The 22,989-nt window shown below is 34.1% G+C and overlaps 1 protein-coding gene and 2 pseudogenes across 3 annotated transcripts in view; all 3 read right to left on the bottom strand.

Moving 5' to 3' along the window:
* ARHGAP21 (Rho GTPase activating protein 21) overlaps window positions 1–22,989 on the bottom strand; it is a 119,172-nt gene that overhangs the window by 8,127 nt on the left and 88,056 nt on the right. For 2 of the 3 annotated variants that reach the window (XM_015585642.2, XM_025043462.1), the window contains 13 exons: window positions 14,592–14,750; window positions 14,345–14,447; window positions 11,372–11,408; window positions 9,077–9,202; window positions 7,724–8,008; window positions 5,116–5,180; window positions 4,899–5,038; window positions 4,168–4,310; window positions 3,238–3,393; window positions 3,066–3,144; window positions 2,325–2,398; window positions 2,158–2,247; window positions 163–288 (listed from right to left, as the gene is read on the bottom strand). In XM_015585642.2, coding sequence (XP_015441128.1) covers window positions 163–288; window positions 2,158–2,247; window positions 2,325–2,398; window positions 3,066–3,144; window positions 3,238–3,393; window positions 4,168–4,310; window positions 4,899–5,038; window positions 5,116–5,180; window positions 7,724–8,008; window positions 9,077–9,202; window positions 11,372–11,408; window positions 14,345–14,447; window positions 14,592–14,750 — 1,583 coding nt within the window. The remainder of the gene's footprint in view (window positions 1–162; window positions 289–2,157; window positions 2,248–2,324; window positions 2,399–3,065; window positions 3,145–3,237; window positions 3,394–4,167; window positions 4,311–4,898; window positions 5,039–5,115; window positions 5,181–7,723; window positions 8,009–9,076; window positions 9,203–11,371; window positions 11,409–14,344; window positions 14,448–14,591; window positions 14,751–22,989) is intronic. The other variant, XM_015585643.1, reaches the window with a different exon arrangement.
* On the bottom strand, window positions 6,639–6,757 carry LOC112475668 (annotated as a pseudogene).
* LOC112475753 lies at window positions 17,494–17,612 on the bottom strand (annotated as a pseudogene).

Below are 22,989 nucleotides of genomic sequence, written 5' to 3' on the forward strand. Positions count from 1 at the left end.
GGAAGGAAGGAAGGAAAGAAAGAAGAGAGAGAGAAGAGAAAGAGAGAGAGAAGAGAAAGAAAGAGAGAAAGAAAAAGAAAGGAGAAAAAGAAAGAGAGAAAGGAAAAGAAAGGAAGGAAAAAGAATTTTCTTGACGAGATGTGAGGTGAAACCTGAACTTACGTGCTGGATTAGTGTCTCTACAATCTTGTACTGGTCTGGCATGTGAGTGACCATGTGGGTCATATTATCTTCAGATGTTCTCACAAGAGTTGGGCCAAACACTATTGCTAGGTTTCTCGGTTCCATCTGAAACAAAAAATAATATTGGAAAATGTCAGAATTTTTCTTAAGAACGGAGGCTTAAATTCCTATTGCATGTTTGACATCTTATTCCTGAAAGTCTCTTTCAATGAAAAAAAATTCAAAGAAGAATGGCTGACTGATGCGTGTAAAAAAAAATAATGCTTCCATAAGCTAATCTGTATATACCTTCTTCTTCCTGATTTAATGACAATGTACATTGCTTAACTGGTATTCATTTTTCCAAGAAATCTTTGCTTGAAAGCAATTGATTTGGTTCAAAACTACTAGTTATTACCAGAGCTGGATTAATTGACAAAAAAATTAAAATCAAAGGGAAAAAACTCACAAAAGAATTGGAAAACCTTCTTCCCTCAAAAATGAAAAAATGGAAACAGTGCTTGAAAAGTACATAAAATTTTCCAAATTTGCCCCTGCAGTATATTAAAAATCCCTAAGATGTAAAAATCTATTGCCTGGAAATATTCCTTTTGACCAATTTTTACTTCAACCAAAACATCCAAAGCTCTTTGCTTATCTGTGTGCTGATCTGAACACCTCAAGATTACATTCTAATATTCATTCAAATAATATCTGTATTACTTGTTTAATATATGATTACCAAAGGATTGGATTTTTGTTTTCCTTTTTTATGTCTTATAGTGTCTGGTGTAATATTTTGAGCTCAGGATTTGATTAAAGTGTTAAATAACTTTAACCAACCCTGAAAATATGTAAGGGAGCAAAACATGACCACAGAATTCTAAAGGCCACACTTAAAAAAAAAATACTATATTATTTTATGAGAGGCATGTACATGCACACAAGCACGCACACACACCTTTTGCATATGGTGCAAAGTGGAAAACCCACAATTCTCCTCCAATTCTGAAGCAGTCATTATGCATCTAATATGTTAACTCTCATAATACATGCATTACTACGCTGAGCTTACTACAGAGAAAAAGGACAGCTTGTGATTAAATTAAGTATTGTCATAGAAAGCTGACTTAGTGGAAAGAAATATGACTCTAGAGAAGGTTTACTTAAACTGGGTACAAAAGACATGTTTCTCAATTTCCCTCTAGAAGGCATATTCATCTATCTCATTGTTATACTCGTTCAGTTAGACGTGGTTCAAAAAACTGAAGTCCAGCATCTCAAAGGTCTTTTGTAAAATTTTTACTAGATTCTTGTCTCTGGTTTCATTTAAGTTTTTAGACGAATGATAGCATGAATTATTATTTACATATAGTAATATTTATCATGCGGGTATACAGTTTTAGTTGGCTCCTGTATAAAACTAGTAACATAATTTATAGTTTATTTATTCAGTAATTACTTAAAACAAATTCTGTATTTTTTGAAAGACATTCCACAAAGTGTAGTCAAATAAGTCTGGGGAATGAAATGCCTTATCCTGTATTCAAGACTAAATTTTGGTGTGTCTGATGAATGTAATGTGGTGGTGTCAAAACAAACCAAAAAAAGGTCTTATCTGCTTAAAATAAGAAAATGTTATTTTTCATTCACTGCACACCATTTGGTACATTTTGACTGTTGCATTGTGCAAATGTTGCATACTCAAAATATTGATATAGAGTTGAAAAATAAAAGAAGTCAAATTTCTGGCTTTTTCGTTTTTCTTGCTGGATACATATAAAAGGAAATGTCTTTTAAAAATGGTGACAATTGATGTTTTGGGATCTTTTGCTTTTAAGGGTTGATCTTTAGAGGAACTAATCAGCCAATATAATGTATTTTAGAGCATTTCTTGAATTATAACCCTATTTTTAACTACTTGGCATGAAACAAAGCATATCTTTTCAAATAAAGTCACTGAAAGTATATCTCTTCTATATGCACTTTACTTACCTTATTTTTTTCTGAATTTTCTGCTACTGTCTTCAGATGAGCCGAAAGGAACTTAAGCGTTTCATAATGATGTTCGGGCAAATCATGAATCTGAAACATATTATTTTCATGACGGGTTTAGATGCTGAATTTTAGGTGTACCTCCAAAAATATAAAATAATACCTACTAGTCTTTTTAATGTTTTCAGACGATCTAGAGGATCTTCTTTACGATTGGCTTCAATGAAGTCGGCATATTTATCTGACAACGACAATCAGTACAATAAAACAAATTTATCTTAAATTGCTTAGTTGAGTTGTAATCTAGTTTTAAGATTCGATTTCAAACCACAATAAAAAAAATGTAGGTAAGACCCCAAATGATCTTTGAAATTTAAGTCTCTACAATTGCTATAGTTTTTAATGATCCTCCAAGCCTAATACTCAAATAAAATTCCCTAAAATGTGAATTCTCTGAGGGTACCATTCCTATGTTTATACTTGGTTCATTTTTCTCCCCCCGCCCCTAACATCTAATACAGTGTCTTATATAAGTCAAGTATTTGGCTTGACTGAAAAATGGTTTTCTACTCATTGTACTTACTGTATTAGGTCTGAAGACCTTTGACTGAGAACGACAATATATTTTTAATCTGACTGCAAACATGGATGTACTGGATAATATATATTTTACTGAGCCTAAACACTTTTTTATAAACTCTATTTTTCATTAATATTTATCAGGAAGGAAAAAAATCCAAATGACAAAAAATAGCACACAATTATACCTTATATATTACTAAGAATTAAACAAAATCTGTTGCCTTTGACAAAAAAAATTTTCTCCTGCTTCAATTTCATATTCTATGTTTTCCAGCAATGCAATTTTAAACTGTTCCACTTGGTACCTTTCCTGGGAGTTAACTCACCATTTGTGAAGAGAGGTTCAGGGAGTTTTCTGAAGAAGGATTTTAGTAAACTGCTTATCACATTCAAATCTCGCCATTTCTAGGTGTGCAAAATAGAAATACGATAGTTTTGTAATCACTACCACCAAAGGAAAAAACAGATCAGTTATCCAAACGGAAATAAACAACTTACATCATCTTGTATATCAATATCAGCCATTCCCTTATTGAGTTCTTCCTGCATACTTGAGATGGCCGCATTATTTCCAGGAACTCTATAAATACCTGTATATTCAAGACCTCTTTCTTCAACTAATTTGCAACATATGTCAACTATTAATGGAATATACTGCAAAACAAGAAATAAACATTTTATTTAATACAGCACCGATGTTTATATTTAGTGAGCAGATGCATACCATAGCTAAAAGGTCCTTTTCATACAAAAGGCAATATGTAAAATTGCTGTTATTTGATATAGAGAAAATAAAGACAGCAGACACTGCAGAACTGGGAACCGATAAAACCAGCAAGAAGTATCCGAGGCAGTGGGAAGAGAACAAATAGGTGGAGACAGAAAGAGAAAGGACCACAGGAAGTTAACAGTCTAAGGAGGAAACAAGAGCAAGTAAGGACAGTGCGGGGACAGTTCAGTCGAATAAAGGACATAAAGTCAAAAAAAGAAGAGAGTAACATCAATCAAATCATGATGTGAATCCTAACGTGGGTGTTTTAAACACACACACACACGCGTGCGTGTGCACATTCACACTTATTATTCTTTCTTAATCAGGTCCTCGTTCTCATGCTCCTTTTAAGATGCTAAAAGCAAAAACACACATGATTTGAAAATAAATTCTTACTGACCATTTCAGATATACTCCTAAAGGCTGAATAATTATTCTATTTCAGAGTCAACATATTAGTAAAAGCATCATATAGATAAAATTACTCTACACACCCTCACAGATCAGAAATGCTTAGGGAAACTAAAATCAGCTGTGATGAGGAAAATGTTCAGTAAACTGACAGACACTCTATGTGAACGGCTGTATAAGCGAGTGCTCTTAGGCCTACGACCGAATTAACGACTCCAGTAATCCAGCCGGCTGGTGTCTCCTACCCGATTGGTATGAGCTGGTGGGCAATCATCCAGTCTGACCCCGAACGTTCCTGTGGCAGCAGGTTTTTTCTCAAATGGCTTTCTCATAATACTTGGAATACCTTTCCTCCATGTGCCTTTGTCTTTTGGGGGACTGGTGTCATCTTTTGATTAAATGACATAAGAAAGAAAATGGAAACAAGAGTTTAAATCACGACTTTAAAAATCCTTTATCAATATTTATATGAATCCTGTACTATAAATAATTTATCCTATATTTATCAAAAATATTGTATCACCTTCTCTTTCTAACGTAGCACTCCTTTTAACCTTCCATATAATTTAGAGGGTATCGATTATGCTTCTTCACCCTTTCACAACCTGTCCCATGATTTTCTTGACTATGGTCAAGAAAATAGAATCAATGTGACAACTTCCTAGCGAGATTTTTGCAACAAAATTTATCTCAAAATGACAGTGCCCAGATCCTCTGCATTAATCAGATCTGTGGCATCTTTAGTGTGGATGTATGTGTTGTACTTTCCTTCACTTTGTCTTTATTACAAGAACTGGCACCTCAGACCCCACCTTATAGGAAAGGCCCCACTGGCCCAGGCCAGGCTCACGGTGGTCTTCGAGCTAGCTCACGCTGGGCTAAGGTGAGCAAAAATGGTACAGAAAAATATCTTTAAAAATCCCAATTTCAAATCATTTTATCGGTTAAATTTGTCTGAGAACAGCAACATCGGTACCTTTACTGAGAAGTCTCCTTTCTGAGTCTTCCTTCGGAGAGTGGGGACTTTGTGTCTTTGGCTCTGACTTAGTGCCAAGCAAAGTCTGCCGGATGCTGAGACTCTGGCGAGGCGTTTTTGGCAACTGTTCAGCTTTGCTGCTGAAAAGAAATGAACATTTCTTAACAATGACGTATTTTACAGCCCAATTAACTTAAAGGCATGGTGGGATTCTCACCTCATCAGACTGTTATATTCTTTTATCCTTCGACTAATTAGATCCCTGTTAGTAACTCCAGTGTCCTAAAGAATAAATAGAAGGTAAAATTAGAAAGTTAATGCTAAACAAAAATAGAAATCCCTACTTGTTTTGAGGCTCTCTATTGTCCTACTTTGCTTATCCAATACAGACACTATATACTTTACTATCAGTAGAATTGTTTTAAAACTTCTGTTGAAGATCACCACCCATCATCACTGTGACAAATGTTCCAAGTGCCTCATTCATTGCTGAGTTTTCTGTTTATTTTCTGTACCCCTACAACAAGTGTTCAAACTTATTGATCTGTCATTTTAAATTAATAAATGGGAAACAGAGAGCCAGTTTTTTCTATTAATAATTCCAGAAAGAAAGATCAGCATTTCAAAATAATACAGTTGGATAAAAGATGGAAAAAATACTGCCAATAATCGTTAGTAATTATATTATAGGAGAAGTGAGATTAACAGTCAGTGTCAGAAGTGACAGATAATCAGAAGAGAAAAGCTCGAAACTGTGTTTTGTTTTGTTTTTAAAAACCTCAAAAGGTTAACTTTTATAATATGTTATATGTATGGTAAACTCAGAGTTACCATAAAGTGATGTTTTTCTATAATCAGTATATATTTCTACAATCAATTATACATTGACATGCGTCTTCAAAAAATTTTTCGACTCGTCTCATTTTGATTGTAATGAACAACACGATTTACAAAAAGCACAAGCTTTAAAGTCACAATCTTGAATTCAAATCTACTCTTTCTATTTACCAGTAGAGAGATCATGTTGTTCAGATCTAGAATAAGATTGTCTTGTTTAAATCCTAGCCCTGACACTTATCAGCTATGTGACCTTGGGGAATTACTTAACCTCTCTTTACAACACAGTTTCCTTGTTTGTAAAATGGTGATGAATAATTATAGGACACGTTGATATGGTTGCTGAGATTAATTCACTGTAAAATGCTTAAAGCAGTCTCTGCCATATGGTATAGGCTCAATGAATGATTATTTTCTTATCTATAAAACGGGGGAAAAATACCTGTGTCTTTACATTAAATGATAATGATGATGATAATGGCTGACATTAAGTAAATGTTTATTATCTAACAGACAGCTGCATTCTTAAGCACTATCCCATTCAATCCTTAAAACAGTCCTGTGTTTCACCAGTGAAGTCATCTAAAGGAATTTTAACAAGGACACCCTACCCTACCACTTAATAAAATGCCTAGAACACAGTGCTTCTAAACAGGAACTCCCCAGAAGTGATATTTAAAGCTGAAATCTACATCTAAACTCTTACTCTGTTTCTTTGCAAAAATTCAGGTTCGATGCTCTCTTTATAATGGTGGTTATAGAACTGAGGTGGTACTGATATGATCTGGTGTTAATCTTTTCTTTTCTTCTCTCTTTTTTTTTTTTAGGTGAGGCAACCCTTGGTTGACCTCACAGATTGCAAGGACCTTGTCAGCTTACAATCCTTTATTTTTTTATTTTTTACGCTTACAGCACCTGGTCTTCCTAGGTAGTCTCCCATCCAAGTACTAACCAGGCCCGACCCTGCTTAGCTTTCAATATCAGATGGGATCGGGCTTGTTCAAGGTGACATGGTTGTAGACTGGTGTTAATTTTTAACCACAACCAAGGTAGGATATAAACTATCAGAGAAAAAAGCACAGGCATTTTTCCTATGACATAAATTGTCATCATTTGAATTGAACATAATGGAAATGACTAAATTAGAGAAGATAATTTACGTAATCTTATAGTTAGTGTAGGTGTTTTTGCAGGAAAAGTAAGGAAAAAGAAAGTTGTGCGGTTTTTTTGGTCATAACGATGGGAACAAGAAACGAGAACAATGTGTAAGAAAAACTGTGTAAGAAAAAAGGTACTCGAATAGAAGCTAGAGTTAATCATTGCTAAATTTGCACTTTAAAATTATAGTTACCTATACTTACAAACTACCTTTACTGAAATTCTTGCTGTAATATCTTGCTGGTTGTGAGCGAGAAACTAAGTCCCTAAACATTATTCCTCATTAAAAAGAAAATCTGGCTTATAACATGATTTCTAATAATGTAAGTTTCTTAGAAACCACTTATTATATTACAGGGGTTATATTATATTTTTGCTTGCATAATTCCATTAACAAAAAATCATATCAGTATCTCTTTGCATTTACATAGTAATTTATTTTGGTAAGCATCTTCACTACAACCTAAGCCACACAACAATCCTGTTTTGGAGATAAGGAGACAGATCTAGACTTATTTAGTCATAAGGTAAGGACCAGGACTAGCAACCCAGGTCTCCTGATCTGTGGTTCACTGCTTCCGAGAAGCTATGCAGAGTGCATGATAATCATTTTTTCTAGTTCAGTAAAAGTGGTTTTCCAATAAGCAAAAAATAATATAAAATAGGTACAGCTGAGCTTTCCTTGTGACCAAGTATTTTGAAGTGAAAATAGCATATTATAATTTTTTAAAATAATATATCAAAATCTTTCAGTCTTCTGAAAGTAAAGAAGAACAAGAAAACTGTTGTGAACATGTCCTGATTTCATCAACATCATTCCGAGCACACACCTCCTCATTCAGGTTGCTACTCTCCTGGATGGCCTTGATCCATGCTAACATATCGTCTCTGTCTTCAGCCTGAAAGAGGCACTCACAGTCTGACGTGGTAAGTCGGAACACATTTTTCCTCTTGGTCTCACTGTACGAGATGTCTATTAAGCAAGCATTAACACTGATGGGTTGTTCTTCTTCAGACGGAGTCATCTGTTCTCTTTTATCTTTGTACAAGTAAAGTGAATGGCCCCGAAGTACAACATACATCTGCTTCCACGGCCGAATGCTTCCACCAACTCTCTGGAAAACATGAGACGGTTCAGGAATGTTTCACACCTGGCTAAATCTCAGTGCCAGGGTAAACACACAGAGCAGCGCTGTTAACATGCATAAACGTACACCCGATGCAGCAAGTGTCTGATTTACATCAATATAAACTTGTCAGGAGAAGAAGCACGAAAAACGTGGAGTGTAAACCAGGTTAGGCAATATATTCATACCAAAATCTAGGATGGTGCAATCTAAACTTTAATTTGGCTGGGAAAATAAAATCATCAAAGTAATTAAGATAAAACAAATATAGCTAAATATATATTTAAAAAAATGGTAAAGGAATAGAAAAAAAGAAAAAAAATCAGCCAGAAAAATCTTTTGAGTTAAAGTCATAAATCATGCAAATGACAAACACTGCATCAGAAGATCCCAAAGCAATTTGTACAAATGATGAATTAAGTTAATAAAACTGACCAACTGTACACAGTCAAGCAACAATAGCTATAGCCAAGGGCTGTGGCTACTGGTTTGTGAGTTTTCTTAAAAATTTAAAACTCTCTGATGATATTAAAATTTTCTTATAAGTAAGCAGCTAAAATATTGTAGGAAATTTTATGGCGAAGTTTTCATTATACTGGAATCTTAATGAAGCACATATTGACATTGTGATATTCATTTATATAACTCAATATTTATAAAATAAAGTGAAACTATTGTATTATAATGGCAATTTAAAAGAATAAACTGGGAAAATTTAAATAAAATTTTTTAAATTATTAAAATGGAGAAGTGTCACTCCCTAAAAAACTACTCTATGACAATCTATAGCTAATAAACTATTTAATAATAAAAGCGGAGTTTCTTCTAGAAATTCTTCGATTTCTCTTTCATTTTACCAAAATATAAGACAATATGTTCCATAGGTACTGGATAAAAAGAATGAAAAAAGTATAAAATTAAATCAATGATTAGAAAATCTTTTTAAAATAATGATGTCTTTATTCTAGATAGTTGGCCATTTTATGTATATAGACTTCTGCTTTATTTTTAGGGCCTGCATTTCATTCACTCACAGCAGCTCAGAAAACGCACTACCTTGCCCTTATCGGTGACAAGCGGTCGGAAGTGCAGCCACCCCTCCTTGGCAGCATCGCTGAAAACCTCTGACGAAGAGTCTTTTCTGGACCCAGAGTCTTCTGATGACTTTTGGCTGTCTGTGCTCTACAGAAAAGGCCAAGAAAACATAGTAAAATGTCAGCTTTTTCCTTCATAAACATCTGTGTGTTGAAACTGCACTGCTGAGAACAGTCTTTTATTTAATGTTCCAAATGAAGGGCTATTTTTGAAAAATCCTAACTTTACCAATTACATTAGAAAAGTTTCTGGTTTTGTTAAAAAAATATGTGAATTGACTAACGTCATTTTTTAAAAAGTCTTCTGAAGGAATTTTTAATCATTAAAAAACAATAGAAATAGTGTAATTTTCTTGCTCAAGAGGTCGCATTTTAGTGTGAAAAAAATAAAAAATAAAAGCCAGAGAAATGATAAGACTGTGATTGGTGCCATCTGAAGAATGAACAGTGAGATGTAATAACGAATGACTGAGCAGCGGCTGTAAATTGGTGGTGCTGAGGCAAAGCCTCTCTGAAGAAGGAACATTTAAGTTTAAATCTAGAAGAAAAATTTTAAAAAAGAGACAAGCAGGAAAGGCCAAGAAAAGAAAAGTTCAGGAAGAATGTATAGCTAATGAATATATATACTCAACATTTGCATTTTAAATGTTAACTATTCAAGGTAAGAGAAAGAGCTAATTATGGATTGTTTAGGCCCTGGTAGGAAGTATGAAGAAAGCCATTAAATGGTGAATCAGATTAGACATTATCTAATCACACAGTTCAAAGGTCACTCTGCTTGCTACAGGGAAGTTGGATTCTAAAGGGACAACCATGAAAAGTGTAACTGGAGGAATCCAGGTGAGTGACAATGACAGCTCGGACTAAAGTAGTGTAAGTGAATACAGGGAAGAATGTCTTAAAGATTCAGGAGGTAGAGATGACAGGACTTGATGGGGGAAGGGGCGAGGAGGGGTGGTGGGGGCGGTGATAAAGGAGAAAGAAGGCTAATTCCTAGATTTATGGCTTGAACAACTGAGTAAATGGAAGTGGACTTAGTGAGATGGGGAAAACTGAAGGACAAACGGGTCTGATCAGGTCTTCTGGGCATGTAAACCTCATATTGCTTATTAAACGTCCAAATGAGATGTCATACAGGCAGCAGTCCACTGAGCTGCAGTATAGGGAAGAGGTCAAGGTCAGCAATGTAAACTTAGGGAGACTTCTGTGCAAGATCATCAAGAAAATCAGGCTAGATAGAGAGGGGAGAGAGGCCAGAACCAGCTCTAGACATTCCGATGTTTTCAATATTAGGCAGAGAAACCAGCAGAAGAAAGTGTTTCAGGATGGGAGTGGGAAATCGTGTTGGATGCTGCTGGGAGGTCAAATAAGTTAAAAACTTAAGCAACCATTAGCTTTGGAACCTGAATATCACTGGTAGCCCTGGCAATGAGCAGGGTCATGCTGATATGTGTGGGTTGAGAAAGAGGTGACGTGAGCAAGTAGAAACTATGGACCTTCTCCCACCCCCAAGTTGTGCTGTGAAAAGTGGAAATCAAGAGTAGTAAAAATAGAGGAAGTGTGGATTCAAGGTAAGTTTTCAGAATGTGCTTATACAACAGAATGCTGGCGAATGAGCCACTGGAAAGAGAGTGATCATGCAGAAGAGAGAGGGGTCTTGAGAAAGTGAGAAATAATGAAATTCAAAGAAGAAATGTGGGTGTTGGTTTTTAATAGGAAAATGTTCCAAGTAAAAAGATATCTAAGGTAAGAGTAAAGAAGGCAGAAACTGTGGGTATAAGTGAAGGGATCTAATATTTTGGAGAAAGTAAAGTAAGGCAATTCCTGTCTAACAGCTTTTTACTTTTCCAATCAAGTATGAGGGAAGGGTAGATAAGAGAGGACAGGGGTAGATTTTAGGTGGGAGGGGAGTGGGAAGCCATAAAATAATAATTTTGAGGATAGAAAAACACACATACAACAGAATACAGAAGGAGTGCTGGGCAGTTCGATTTTTGGCAATAAACTTATAAAATGAGAAATCCCAGCAAAATGTATGTACAGTATTATACACTTGATGAATGTGTGTAGAAATTAGAAAAGAACACTTTATATATAATATTTTCCAAATGCACTTGAAACTTACAGAATAAAAGGTTATAACATTTATGAAACGTCTCTAATGGATAAGAGATAATTCTCTATGAAGAGCTAAAGTAAATTAAGGTAAATAAAAATATTTTCATTTGCTGATATTTTAAAAATATTGAATACCAACCTTGATGCCCTTCAGGCTAGATATGTGCTTAAAGGACCTGTTGGAAAGAAGTACATAAATATTTTCAATGGTGCATAAAATACCTCAGAGATGTAAGAATAATCTGAATATTACAACTGACCTTTCATTAAGAGTTGACATTTCATCATTACATGTTAATTGTTCACTGCTCAGTAAAAGTGAGAAAATCAACTAATTTTATAAGTACTTTAACTTTTGATTCAATGATAGCTTTCTTAGTTAATCGGATACATCAAAAACAGTTTTTACATAAAGTATGATATTTTCTTATTCTTTTTTTAGATCAACGAAAACGAAAAGCTACTCAGGCTAAACATTGGGCTTTCCATTACCAGTTAACCAGTTGCAACGATCTGTGGAGGATTCCCACAGAGTCAATGACGGATAAGTAGTTGCCATCAACAATCAGACACAGAGAGAAGAGCACGTCTATATTCATTCTGCTTGTAGACACTCTGACCTGTCAACATGGCAGAAAGAATACTGCCAGCGCTAGTCATGGCCGACCACTCTGCCCCTCCAACCACATTCTGGATGGTTTCAATAAGTACAACTGAAAAAGCTTAGGGCTTCAAAAGACAGGTTCACATTAGTTATTAAAATTATTTAACTTTAGGGAACCAAGTTGCTTTTTGTTGTTGTTTTTTAATACCAAATTCATTGAAGGAACTTGGGATTTTAAGATGTGACTGAAGATGACACTGTCCTCTCCTCTCAGAAATGACCCCAAACAACAAGGTAACTAGAAACAAATATACAAACTCAACCTCCAACTCTGAACTACAATATATGAAGAAAGGTGGTTAAATGGTGGGAATTAAAAATGCGTACAGAAAGGGAGGACACCACTGATTGCGTATCTCCAACAAAACTGCAGTGCACTGTTCTCTGAGAGATCAAACCAACCTTTTGGAACAATGAGAAATAAGGTACTTTTGCTGGTGACAGGAGACTCGTTCATTACCATGGATATCAGGGGAGGGAGGTGAGAACGAAGGAGGAAACGTACAGTCTTGCCATCTTTCTTAGAAGCAGTGCATAAAGTGAAGTAGACTCTGAAATATGGCAATTACTGATATCATTCAGTGAGGGAGAAGTAAATGTGAAAAGAGCTCACAAGTCCTATCCAGCATTGTTAGAAAAATTCCTGTTAGCCTAGACCTCTGCCCTGGCCACACCTCACGCAAACTTCTCTCAAATAGGTGATCTAGAAAGAACTAGTTTTATTGGAATATAAATAATCACCACATGGAAGCTGCAGAGAATCTATACAAAAATAACATAATAAAAAACAACAAATTGTTTTTTGACAAAAGGTTTAACATCATAAAGATGTCAGTATTTCCTAAATTAATCTATAAATTAAACATTGTATCAATGAAAATATCCATGAAAACTTAAAAACTAGAAGGTTGATTTTAAAGTTCAAATAGTAAAATAAACAGAAATAGCTTGAATTTGAGAAAGACAAACTAATGAAGGAGTTTTTATTATAGGCCTACCATATAATAAAAACATTATAAAACCACTATAATTAACAGAATCTGGTGTAAACAGACAAACTGAACAGAATACAGTCTAAAAATAAAACTAAATACATATAACAATTTAGTAATATAATAAACATAAAATATCAGCTGGAAAGTATAATATTCAATAGATACTTTGGGGACAACTGAGAGACACTATAAAATATAAAGTTGGCTCTTTACCTCACTAGTTAGAATAAAATTAATCCCAGGTGAATCAAAGTTGTAAATATACAAAAAAAGAATAGGAAAAACATACAAATTGGAAAAGTAAACATGAAAGAATTTTGTTATAATTCTGGAGAGAAAGGCTTTTTCAGTATGACTCAAAATCCAAAGGCCATAAAAAAATTCCTAAATTTGACCGCAAAAAGAAAAATGTTTAATATTTTTGCATGGTTAAAAAAAATTAGGAAAACCAAATGATAAATATTGACTTGGGGAAAGACTTGCAATACTGATCTCAGAAAAGAGTGGGTTTCCTTTATAAAAAGAACCCCCAGACGCCAAGAAGAAAAACTAGTAGGAAAATGGGCAAGAAATGAAAAAGTACTTCACAGAAAAATATAAATATCTCTTAAATACATATGAAATGATGTTCAATTAATAATAAGAAAATTTCAAATTAAAACTACAATAAGATACCATTAGATTTACAAAGTAATCAAAAATTGAGTAACATGCTGTGCTGGTGAGAAGAGCAGCAGACTTTTGTACACTGTTGGTGGGATGTGATTTGGGATAATCTTTATGAAGAGCAACTGACGATGGATATTAAAATACACACATACCCTTTGATGTAACAATCCTTTATCCAAACATACTCACTCACTCGCTAAATGAACTATATAGAAATATAATCAATGAAGTACTGTTTGTGGTAGCGTAAGATTCGATCAATCTCAATGTCTATTAATAGAATATAGAACACTGGTTAAACCTAACATGGTACAACTATTCAATGGAAAATTAAATGATCATGAAAAAGTATGAGTCAAGAATATATGCACTGAATGATCTCCAAGATCAGTGTGTACAGTATCTATCATTTGTTTATAAAAGTAATCAGAATATACATAAGCGTATGTAAATTCCGTATGTGGTTTTATGCTTAGAATAACTCTGAAAATATACAAAAGAAAACAGTAACATAGTTATCTCTAAAAGTAGGACTGGGTGGCTAGAGGCCTAGAGTAGGAGTGATTACTTAATATATATTTTTGTATTATGTTTGTATATTACTGATTTTTAGGTATTAATTTAAAAATTAAATTAATATTTACCAAGTAATAACTTTGATTTTACTTGCATTTCTAATGTTACGAAGTTAGAAAATATAAAAGATGTCATTAAATTCAATATTCATATGTGAAAGTCATACTAAACTCCTATAAATAAATACTTAAAATACCCTGAGACTTACAATTTTGCATCTTCTCTGTAATCATCCAGGCCCTCATCATACGATTTTGATCTTTCTGTCTTTGCGTTGGGCTGGGCATCCAGGCTGGGAGGTCCAACTGATTCTGGAATTAAAATCCAACAGTGAGACATCTGCAAGTAGTTTCCAGATTCTTTTAGTGGTGAAAAGATCACAGTTTGTCAGTGTTCTAAACAGAAATCGAAGAACAAGAGATGATTCACACATTCACTCCCTGAAACCAACGTACCCTGGTCGTGAGAGAGCTGACGTCGAATTATAGGAGCAGAAGTTGTGAGGCTGGGAGGGACTGTTGCTATAGAGGCTGCTTGAGAGGTAGAGGCTGAGATGACAGCAGAAGCGGGGATGTGCGAAATGTCGTGATCGATGCTTGGGCTAGTGGGTTCATCTATTAGATAAAATAAAGATAAAGATTGAAATGGTGAAGGACCTAATTGCTATTAATAATAACGATAATAGAACAAATGATCACTAATCATTAAAACAACCAGATAAAAATTTTAACACTTAACCACTAAAATACCAATAGAAAACGTATTTGGCCTGTTAAAAATCTACTTACACCGTTATCACTCTACTAATTCCATATAATTCTGAGACTATGGCATGAGAAATAAATGAGTTGCTTCTTTTCCTTCTACCAACCAATACCTTCACTAACTGATAATCAAGATAACAAAGTTAATAAGTATTCAGAACTGAAATCTACAAAAGTGGAAAAATCATACATCACCCTAAAATAATTATTTTCCATATGTTAAATGTATTGCACATTATCATTTCAGGCAGCTTAGCAAGGTGACTGGCTGAGGTTTAACTTTCGAAGTAGCAATTCCTAAAACCTTACCTTCCCTCCACACTCATACTCAAGTTACGTCTTCAATTTTTGTAGAAAAATAAGAAAGTATAGTCTATAGCTGCCTGAAGTTACACATTATCAAGGCCACTGCTATGGATGGGACGCTTGTGCCCCGCCCATTTCATATGTTGAAACCAAATCCCTAATGTGTTGGTGTCTGTGATGAGAGAGAGAGGTGATTAGGTGATCTGGCTCCAACCTCATGAATGGGATTAGTGCCCCTAAAAAGGAGACCCCAGAAAGCTCCCTCGCTCCTTCCACCATGTGAAGACACAATGTCTATGAACCAAGAAGCGGGTCCTTCCTTACCAGACACTGAACCCGCTGGGGCCGTGATCTTGGGTTTCCCAACCCCTAGAACTGTGAGAAATAGGTTCTGATGTTTAAGCCACCCAATCTACTTTTGTTATAGTGGCCCAAACAGACTGAGACAGTTGCTGGTTTATTTGGTACTTTAACGCTAACCAGAAAAACGAGTCTCTTCCCCAGGTAGATGTAGACCGTCAGAGGAAAAAATCTCCATTTGCCCCTTCTACCCTTATGAAAATATAAATATTTTAGGTGTTATAAATTTTAAGCTTCTCAAAAGCCTGCCTGTTCACTAGCTGTCATGGGCAGAAATGTGTATGTGAACGCGTATGCATGCATAATAACAATAACATTAACAGTGCTTACTAGGCACTAGTGCCATCCTAAATACATATATTACTTCATTTATTTCTTATGAAATTCTATGAAGTAAATACTACTTTAGAGATTTTTCTCTAGAAATACATACTATTTTTAAAAAACAAGAAGGCAACTTGCGTACAGCTACCAAGCCATAGAGATGGAATTAGAACCCACAGTCTGATATCAGAGTTCCCACTCTATAATTATAAATTGTATTTGTTATCCAAATTGGTGAATAGCTCTGTTCAAAATTATTACCCTTGTAAAAATATCAGTGGTTTAAATTCTAATATGTGAGGTTAAGAAAATATAAGTTAATAGGATGTCAGAATTATAATCCTTAAATTTAAATGCCCCAAGCCTTAAAAAATCATAATGAAACTCTTTAAAGAAAACAACATAATGATGAGACCGGATTTTGATTCCTTGATTTAAAAGGTCAAATATTTTAATTTCAACCAAATTCTAAGATGGGCTTCATCAGCATTTTAATCAAGACAACTAATAATATTACAAAACTGTAACAATCCATTTTATGGCTAAAATCAGTAAATCCTGACTATTTTAAGCTTATTTTCTCTTTTTACAATTTTTTTTAGAAGTAGTTCTTTACAATTTAGCAATAGAAAACATTTTGAAAATTTCTGTATAAGTCAATTTCATTAAATCCATGACATCTTAATATCACGCAGGTAAAAATGCAATCATTCTTTTCCCAAAAGCAAGGCGATAACTGATGTTTTTAAAAAATAATTAAAGATAAAATTTAATTTTACTAAAGGTTGTAGTATTCTTTAAAACTGCCATTACTATTTAAATTACCACAGTTAACAAAGTTGACACATATGTACAAAGTAAGTTGTTCTATAGAACCTGCTGGTCCACAATTCTGATTTGGACTAGTGAGTACTGATATGAACGGGAAAATACCATATTCTTTAGGAATTATCTGGCGTACATAGTATTAATTGTTTAGAGATTTCTGTAGTGAAAAAATTCACTGGAGTGGTTCAGATGAGATCTACTGCATAAATCTGCATAGATAAAAAATTTAGAAAGGCATTTCAAAAAAATTAGATGATGCTTCTATAAAACAATGTTTCTCAAAGCAACATGCCAAAGAATGTCTACAAGATGTTGTGAAAAAACATTTAAGAGAATCAATTCTATGTTTTATGAAGTAATTTAAAACTTTCTTATATTTATTTATGTAAAATCAACATCATGGAATGAAATTCAAATGTTGCATGGGTTAAGCATTAAAGAAAATTTCAAAAGCAATTATTTTTATGACTGGACTTTCTGGAGGTATGCATTCAGTCTCTTTTCACTTACTTCATTTTGGAGGAAATTTCAAAACACACTGGATATGAAATAATCTCTGCTTCAGGTATATGTGCACAAAAATTTGGGCTGGAAGGCTACACATCCACCTGTTCTAGAGAGTGAAGGTGAATGGAGCCTAGGAGGTGGGAGATTAGACTGCCTTATACACGTCAGCGCTGTTCGTATTTAGAACATATTTACTACTACGTTACAGAGAGAAAAGGAAATGCTGAATACTTTTACTTTTTTATTTTTATTTACTTATTTTCTTTTACGCCTACAGCACCTGGTCTTCCTAGGTGGTCTCCCGTCCAAGTACTAACCAGGCCTGATCCTGCTTAACTTCTGAAATCAGACAGGATCAGGCTTGTTCAGGGTAGCATGGCCGTAGACCGAATATACTTTTAAAATACACAAAATTACATTGCCTCATTCTTATAGATTATACTAATAAATCCAATTCTTTATTCTCTGTGAACATTTGAAAAATTTTCTATTGTTTTAATTATTACCAAAGTGTGAATAATGTAAAAACAAGACTAATTCAAGCTTACCTCATTTTCCAACGTAAGAAAATAAACAATAGTTGTCCAAAGAGAAAACAAAAAAAATTTCCATTTTCATGTATAAGTATATTCAAAAATCAATGTGCTGTCAGATTTTCAACAAATTTTTAAATTTTTAATAATCTAACTTAAATCTTCTGACAGGGAAAATATCTGATCATCTTTGTCCCAGGCATGTCACATACTAAATTAAGGTATCAATTAATGCATGCAAAACACATATTATGAACTATTAGGTTTGTTATTATCAAGTGCATAATCATTCATGGTAAAATGAATTACATAAACGAAGAATTAACTTAAGAAATATGAGGCCTTAATTTACTTGGTTCACTAAAAGCCCCAAAGCTCTCCGCAATAAAGAAAAGGTGAAGGAGGACATAAAGTTGTTATATATTAAAATTCAGGTGAGCACTACCTCTAACCTTGTAAAAATGCATATATATATACCTAAGCAGTAACAAATTTGTTTTATTTTTGGAAAATAGTGTTTTCCAAAGGTAGAAAAATAAGAGTTCTCACGGATAATATATATGCCATCATTCACTTTGAATTTTTCCAAATGGAGAATACTACAAGGTATTATATTTAAATTGATTATTCATATCTGAATAAGAAACTTTTACTACTATTATTTCTTATCAATTAATATTCTACAAGAACATCTAAAAGATTTCACAAATCAAGAAAAATGTAGACATGTACAAAATCAAGGAAGTATATTGTGAAATTTTATGTGTAACTGTTAAGAGTTATTTTTCAAGCAACAAGCATGAAACAAGAATGAAAGCCCTAAATATACACTTATTTATAAGACTTCTTATAAATAAGAACTACTAAGATCACAACAGAAAAAGAGAAAAGCACATGTAAAGACAATTCATAGAATACAAAAGCCTACTAAAAATGTGGAAAAAGCCTTGTGAAAACCTGACTACATTAAGGAAACAACCAAATAAAAGCAAGTCAAATAGTGATAACATAGCTATTTTTCATCTAATAAACTGGCAAATATTTTCACCTCATGAAGTTCTTATTCTATTTGTTCCTCTTCATATTATGCAAGGTGACCACAGAGAATATATGTTGTTTAGCTGCCCACCCATCTCTGCCTCTGAGGTTCAGTAGAATTCACTGGAGTGGCTCAGCTTCCTGTGGAGGAGCGTAAGCTCTCGCCTGCCCCAGCACAGGAGCATAAGCTCTCGCCTGCCCCTATTCCTGTGGTCCACAGTGACTGTCCAAGGGACACAGTCCAGTCAGGACCAATTATAGTACCTTCATCAGATTTGATATATGGACACTGAGAAAATAATGGTCTTTCTTTTCCCTTCCTTGAGAAACAAAAACTATAAAAATCAATAAACTGCGAGTTGCCGGTGGCCATCTTTTCCACCATGTGGAGAAAAAGTATCTGAGAATAAAGAAAGCGAAACAGAGGAGACACAGTCCTGATGCCCAGGTCTACCCTGGAACTTCTTCATGGTGATCGGACATCCTTTTTCAGCATGAGCTTATCTGAAGGGAGTTTCTATCAGCTGGAAACAAGAGGATTCTGCCTGATAGGAAAGCGGGGTACAGTGTGTTTCCCTTTCACAAACAAGCATCAGTCTTCACAAGGCCCAAAGTCTAATGCGGCAGGTTAGAGCAGAGAGCAAAGAAGGAAGGCCTTCTAAAATGAGCTGGGTTATGAGGAATTTTTCTCACAGTTCACATAATTACTCAAAAAGAATACGCCATCGATGTGGTTTATAATTAGAGCTGAAAATAATTTTATAGAACTCAGAGAAATTATCAGAACTTTGATGTAGACTGTGGCAGAATAATCAGCTCCTTGACATAATTTTGCTTTTTATTTCACCTCTGCTAGGAAGAGGTAACCCCTACCCCCTCTCCAAAATTACAGCATAATAATTTAAGGACTGTCCACATTCTGATAGTCAATGATGGACTAAACTACACATCGCATGGAGAGGAATAAATTTAAGTTGGAAGAAATGGTGACTAATGTAAAAATAAATACATATTTCCAAAGTACACATATATATATACATATAGTTTGGTAGTTTTTTTTTATTATTATTATTAAAAATGTGGATTGAATAAACTGTTTCTTTTCCAAGTCCTACAAGAAGGGACATTCACTGCAAATGACCTAAAAAGTCAATCTATACCTCAAGCAAAATACATGTTTAAAAGTCTTGGAGATTCTTCCTTGTCCTTAAGGAAAAGGGGAATAAATACTGGTAATGGATATTTTTTTTTTGTCTTAAAAGGAAATTCAATGGGACAAATATGCTTTCATTTTATTTGTTTTCTGAGATAAACTCAGTTTAAATCAAGGAAGATTAACAAGTAATTAATCTTCGGTAATACCACAGGGTTTTTGTTTTTGTTTTTGTTTTTTAAATCTAATTTAAACCCAATGAAATAAAGTTATCCCAAAAAATGAACTCCCGAGGCAAATTTTACTTAACCCCATTAATACCAATCACTGAACGTCAGGTCAAGTAAAGTTTTGAGGTTGATAAAAATGACACGCTCAAGAAATGCCACTTACATTAATTAAAAAGGCAAGGTTAGAAAGAACGTTTAAAAAATAAACCACTAATATATTAACACGTCCTTCTAATCTTTGATCATCAAGTGACAGACCTCTGCAGTCTCACTGAAACTTTTACACTAATAATAAAGTTCTTAAAATTGAGTCCTGTTAACTTTTACATAAACTGGTAAAGGGGTGCCATCATCATGTTCGAATAGCCCCATTATAATAATTCAACTCATCATCGTAATTGGAATTCACGTTTTTAATTAAGAACAAGCACCTTTAATAGCCAGCTCGATAAACACTCATTTAAATTAACATTTGACTTTTCAAAAGCCATTCTGAGATTTGATTGTCTTAATTAACCAAAAAATTCAATGCTATTATCTTCCTACTAGATGATAAAAAAAAAAAAAAAAGTTAGGAAGGGGGTAGAATTTTGCATACTTTATTCATACTTACCAGAACCATATGGCAGTTGGCGCAGAAGTAAAGGGAGAGCAGTTGTAAGAGGAACTGCTGTTATAGGAGGAATTTGAAAGGCAGATGATGAAATAGGAGCGAAGCCAGGAACGTGCGTGATATCATGGTCAGTACTGGGGCTAGCCAACTCTTCCACAAGGTAGGATGCGCCATATTAGCAAAGCAGTGCTCTAAACTTAAAGGTCAAGCGTAACTATTATTTTTAGATTTGTCACAGATAATGGGTTACAATTACTTTGCTGAATTTCTGCAGTCCCTTAGATTAGAGAAGTTAACTTAAGATTTCATGGTTTTCTGTGTATGTGAGGGAGCATGCATGTGTGAAAAATGACCCAGCTTGCCAGCTGACAAATGCTGGAAATATTTATTTCGAGAAACCTAACATTTACTTTAAAAGAATTTGAAAAACGTTAAGCACCAATTTCACCAATCTATCTTTAAAAATGATTAATTTTCACACATAAAATAAGCTAGTAGGGAAGACTGAGCAGATCGAGAGGGTGGATCCTGTAGTGTCTGACTTTGTAAGAGCCACATAGTTTCTGGACATTAAATTCATTATTTATAAAATAAAGAAGGTGGATTATAAGGAGGGTCAATTCTCATTCAAGAGGCTGACAATAATAAATCCACTAAAGGGGTAAAATCATCTGTTTACTTTATTTTGTATAAAATACTTCCAGGTTTTTCTACACCAGGGATTTGTTTTAGGGGGCTTTCAAGGTTTAGATCTATTTTTAAAACGGACAGATCGAGCTGAGAGTGTAATTACCGTTGGACCTATTTTCAACATGAAAGGAATGGCTGAAAATCTAGAAAGTCTAGGTTAGAGAAATAATTCTATAGTTTTTACACATGCAAAGTTTAAAAAATATTATTTCTCTAAATAAATATGCATAGTATTCTATAAGGTGTGCTGTTACATACGAATTTGAAATATTTTAGGATAAAAGCTGATGCTACTATCAAAAGACAAACTAGCATCTAAATTTATTCTGTAGTGAACAGTTTAGTTAACCTTGGAACAATCAATTTATTTAGTGAAAAGATGCCAATTCAAACTTGGGGAATCTAAGAATGGTGAATATTAAATTCAGAAAGTTTTTTTTAGGCTAAGATTTAAAAGAGTAAAAAGTCGGGATTTAAATTTTAGCACATTTTGAGGACATTGAAAAATGAGCATGAAATTTAGAGCCAGCAGATAATTAACTCTGTTAGTTACCGACTGAGAAACCTGAGCAAACTACTTAACCTTCCTTATCCATAAAGCGGGTTATTTATTCCTGACCTAAATTACCCATCAGGTTGTCATAAGGACTGGTACATGAAATGTTTGGTAGGTTATAAAGTACTATAGAAGTTTTTTTTTTTAAATTATATTTAAATTTATCTCACATTATCACTCAAATAATAGAGTAAAAATCTCTACGCTTAAGAACCTGTAGAGTCAGGTTCTTAAGGGAGAAAGCTGATACATAAAAAAGGTCGTAAGATGATAGAGTATAATTTTTCTCTTTCTAGATGATTTGCTTTGTAGAAACACACAGTACATATCAGTAGAAAAGAGGGGCTAGAGTGCTCGCTGCATCCTTTTAGAATATCACTGTCGGCACTGGACACTAGCGCTCCCAAGAGGTGCAGAGGGGTATAGGGTGACAGTCACCCATTCCCAGCCCTTCTGGGTAAATTACTGATAACTAAATTAACCTGTATAGACACTGTAATCTGGTTATATCTTATAAGCTTTAAAACTTCTAACTTGGTTTAAAATGGCAGTGCCAATAAGGCTGCGCCAATCTAACTCAATTTCAGTTAGGCTAACACTAAGCACATATTGGCCAACTCTGTGTGAGAAGAACAAAGAGTATTAGAAATATGGCAAACGAGAAGGGAAAATGAATTTGAGATGAGCTCTTGGTATGAGTAATACAGTCACAGTTTTTTTATATTAATAGTTATGAGCGGTATAAACTAAAGAAACGTACAAAGTCAGGACTGTAGAATACATCTTAATACCTGCTATTAATGTCAAATTACTTATGAACTCATTACTCATCTTGTGTTTTGTGTTCATTTGTAACAGAAGTTGAAATTTATTTTCAGGACTTACTGGGAAGCTTTATAGAGTATATGGGGAAGGCGGCAAATAAAATATTGTAAATGACTGATAATCCTA

The sequence above is a fragment of the Pteropus alecto genome, unplaced genomic scaffold (assembly GCF_000325575.1).
Source record: "Pteropus alecto unplaced genomic scaffold, ASM32557v1 scaffold11, whole genome shotgun sequence".
Classification (NCBI taxonomy): domain Eukaryota; kingdom Metazoa; phylum Chordata; class Mammalia; order Chiroptera; family Pteropodidae; genus Pteropus; species Pteropus alecto.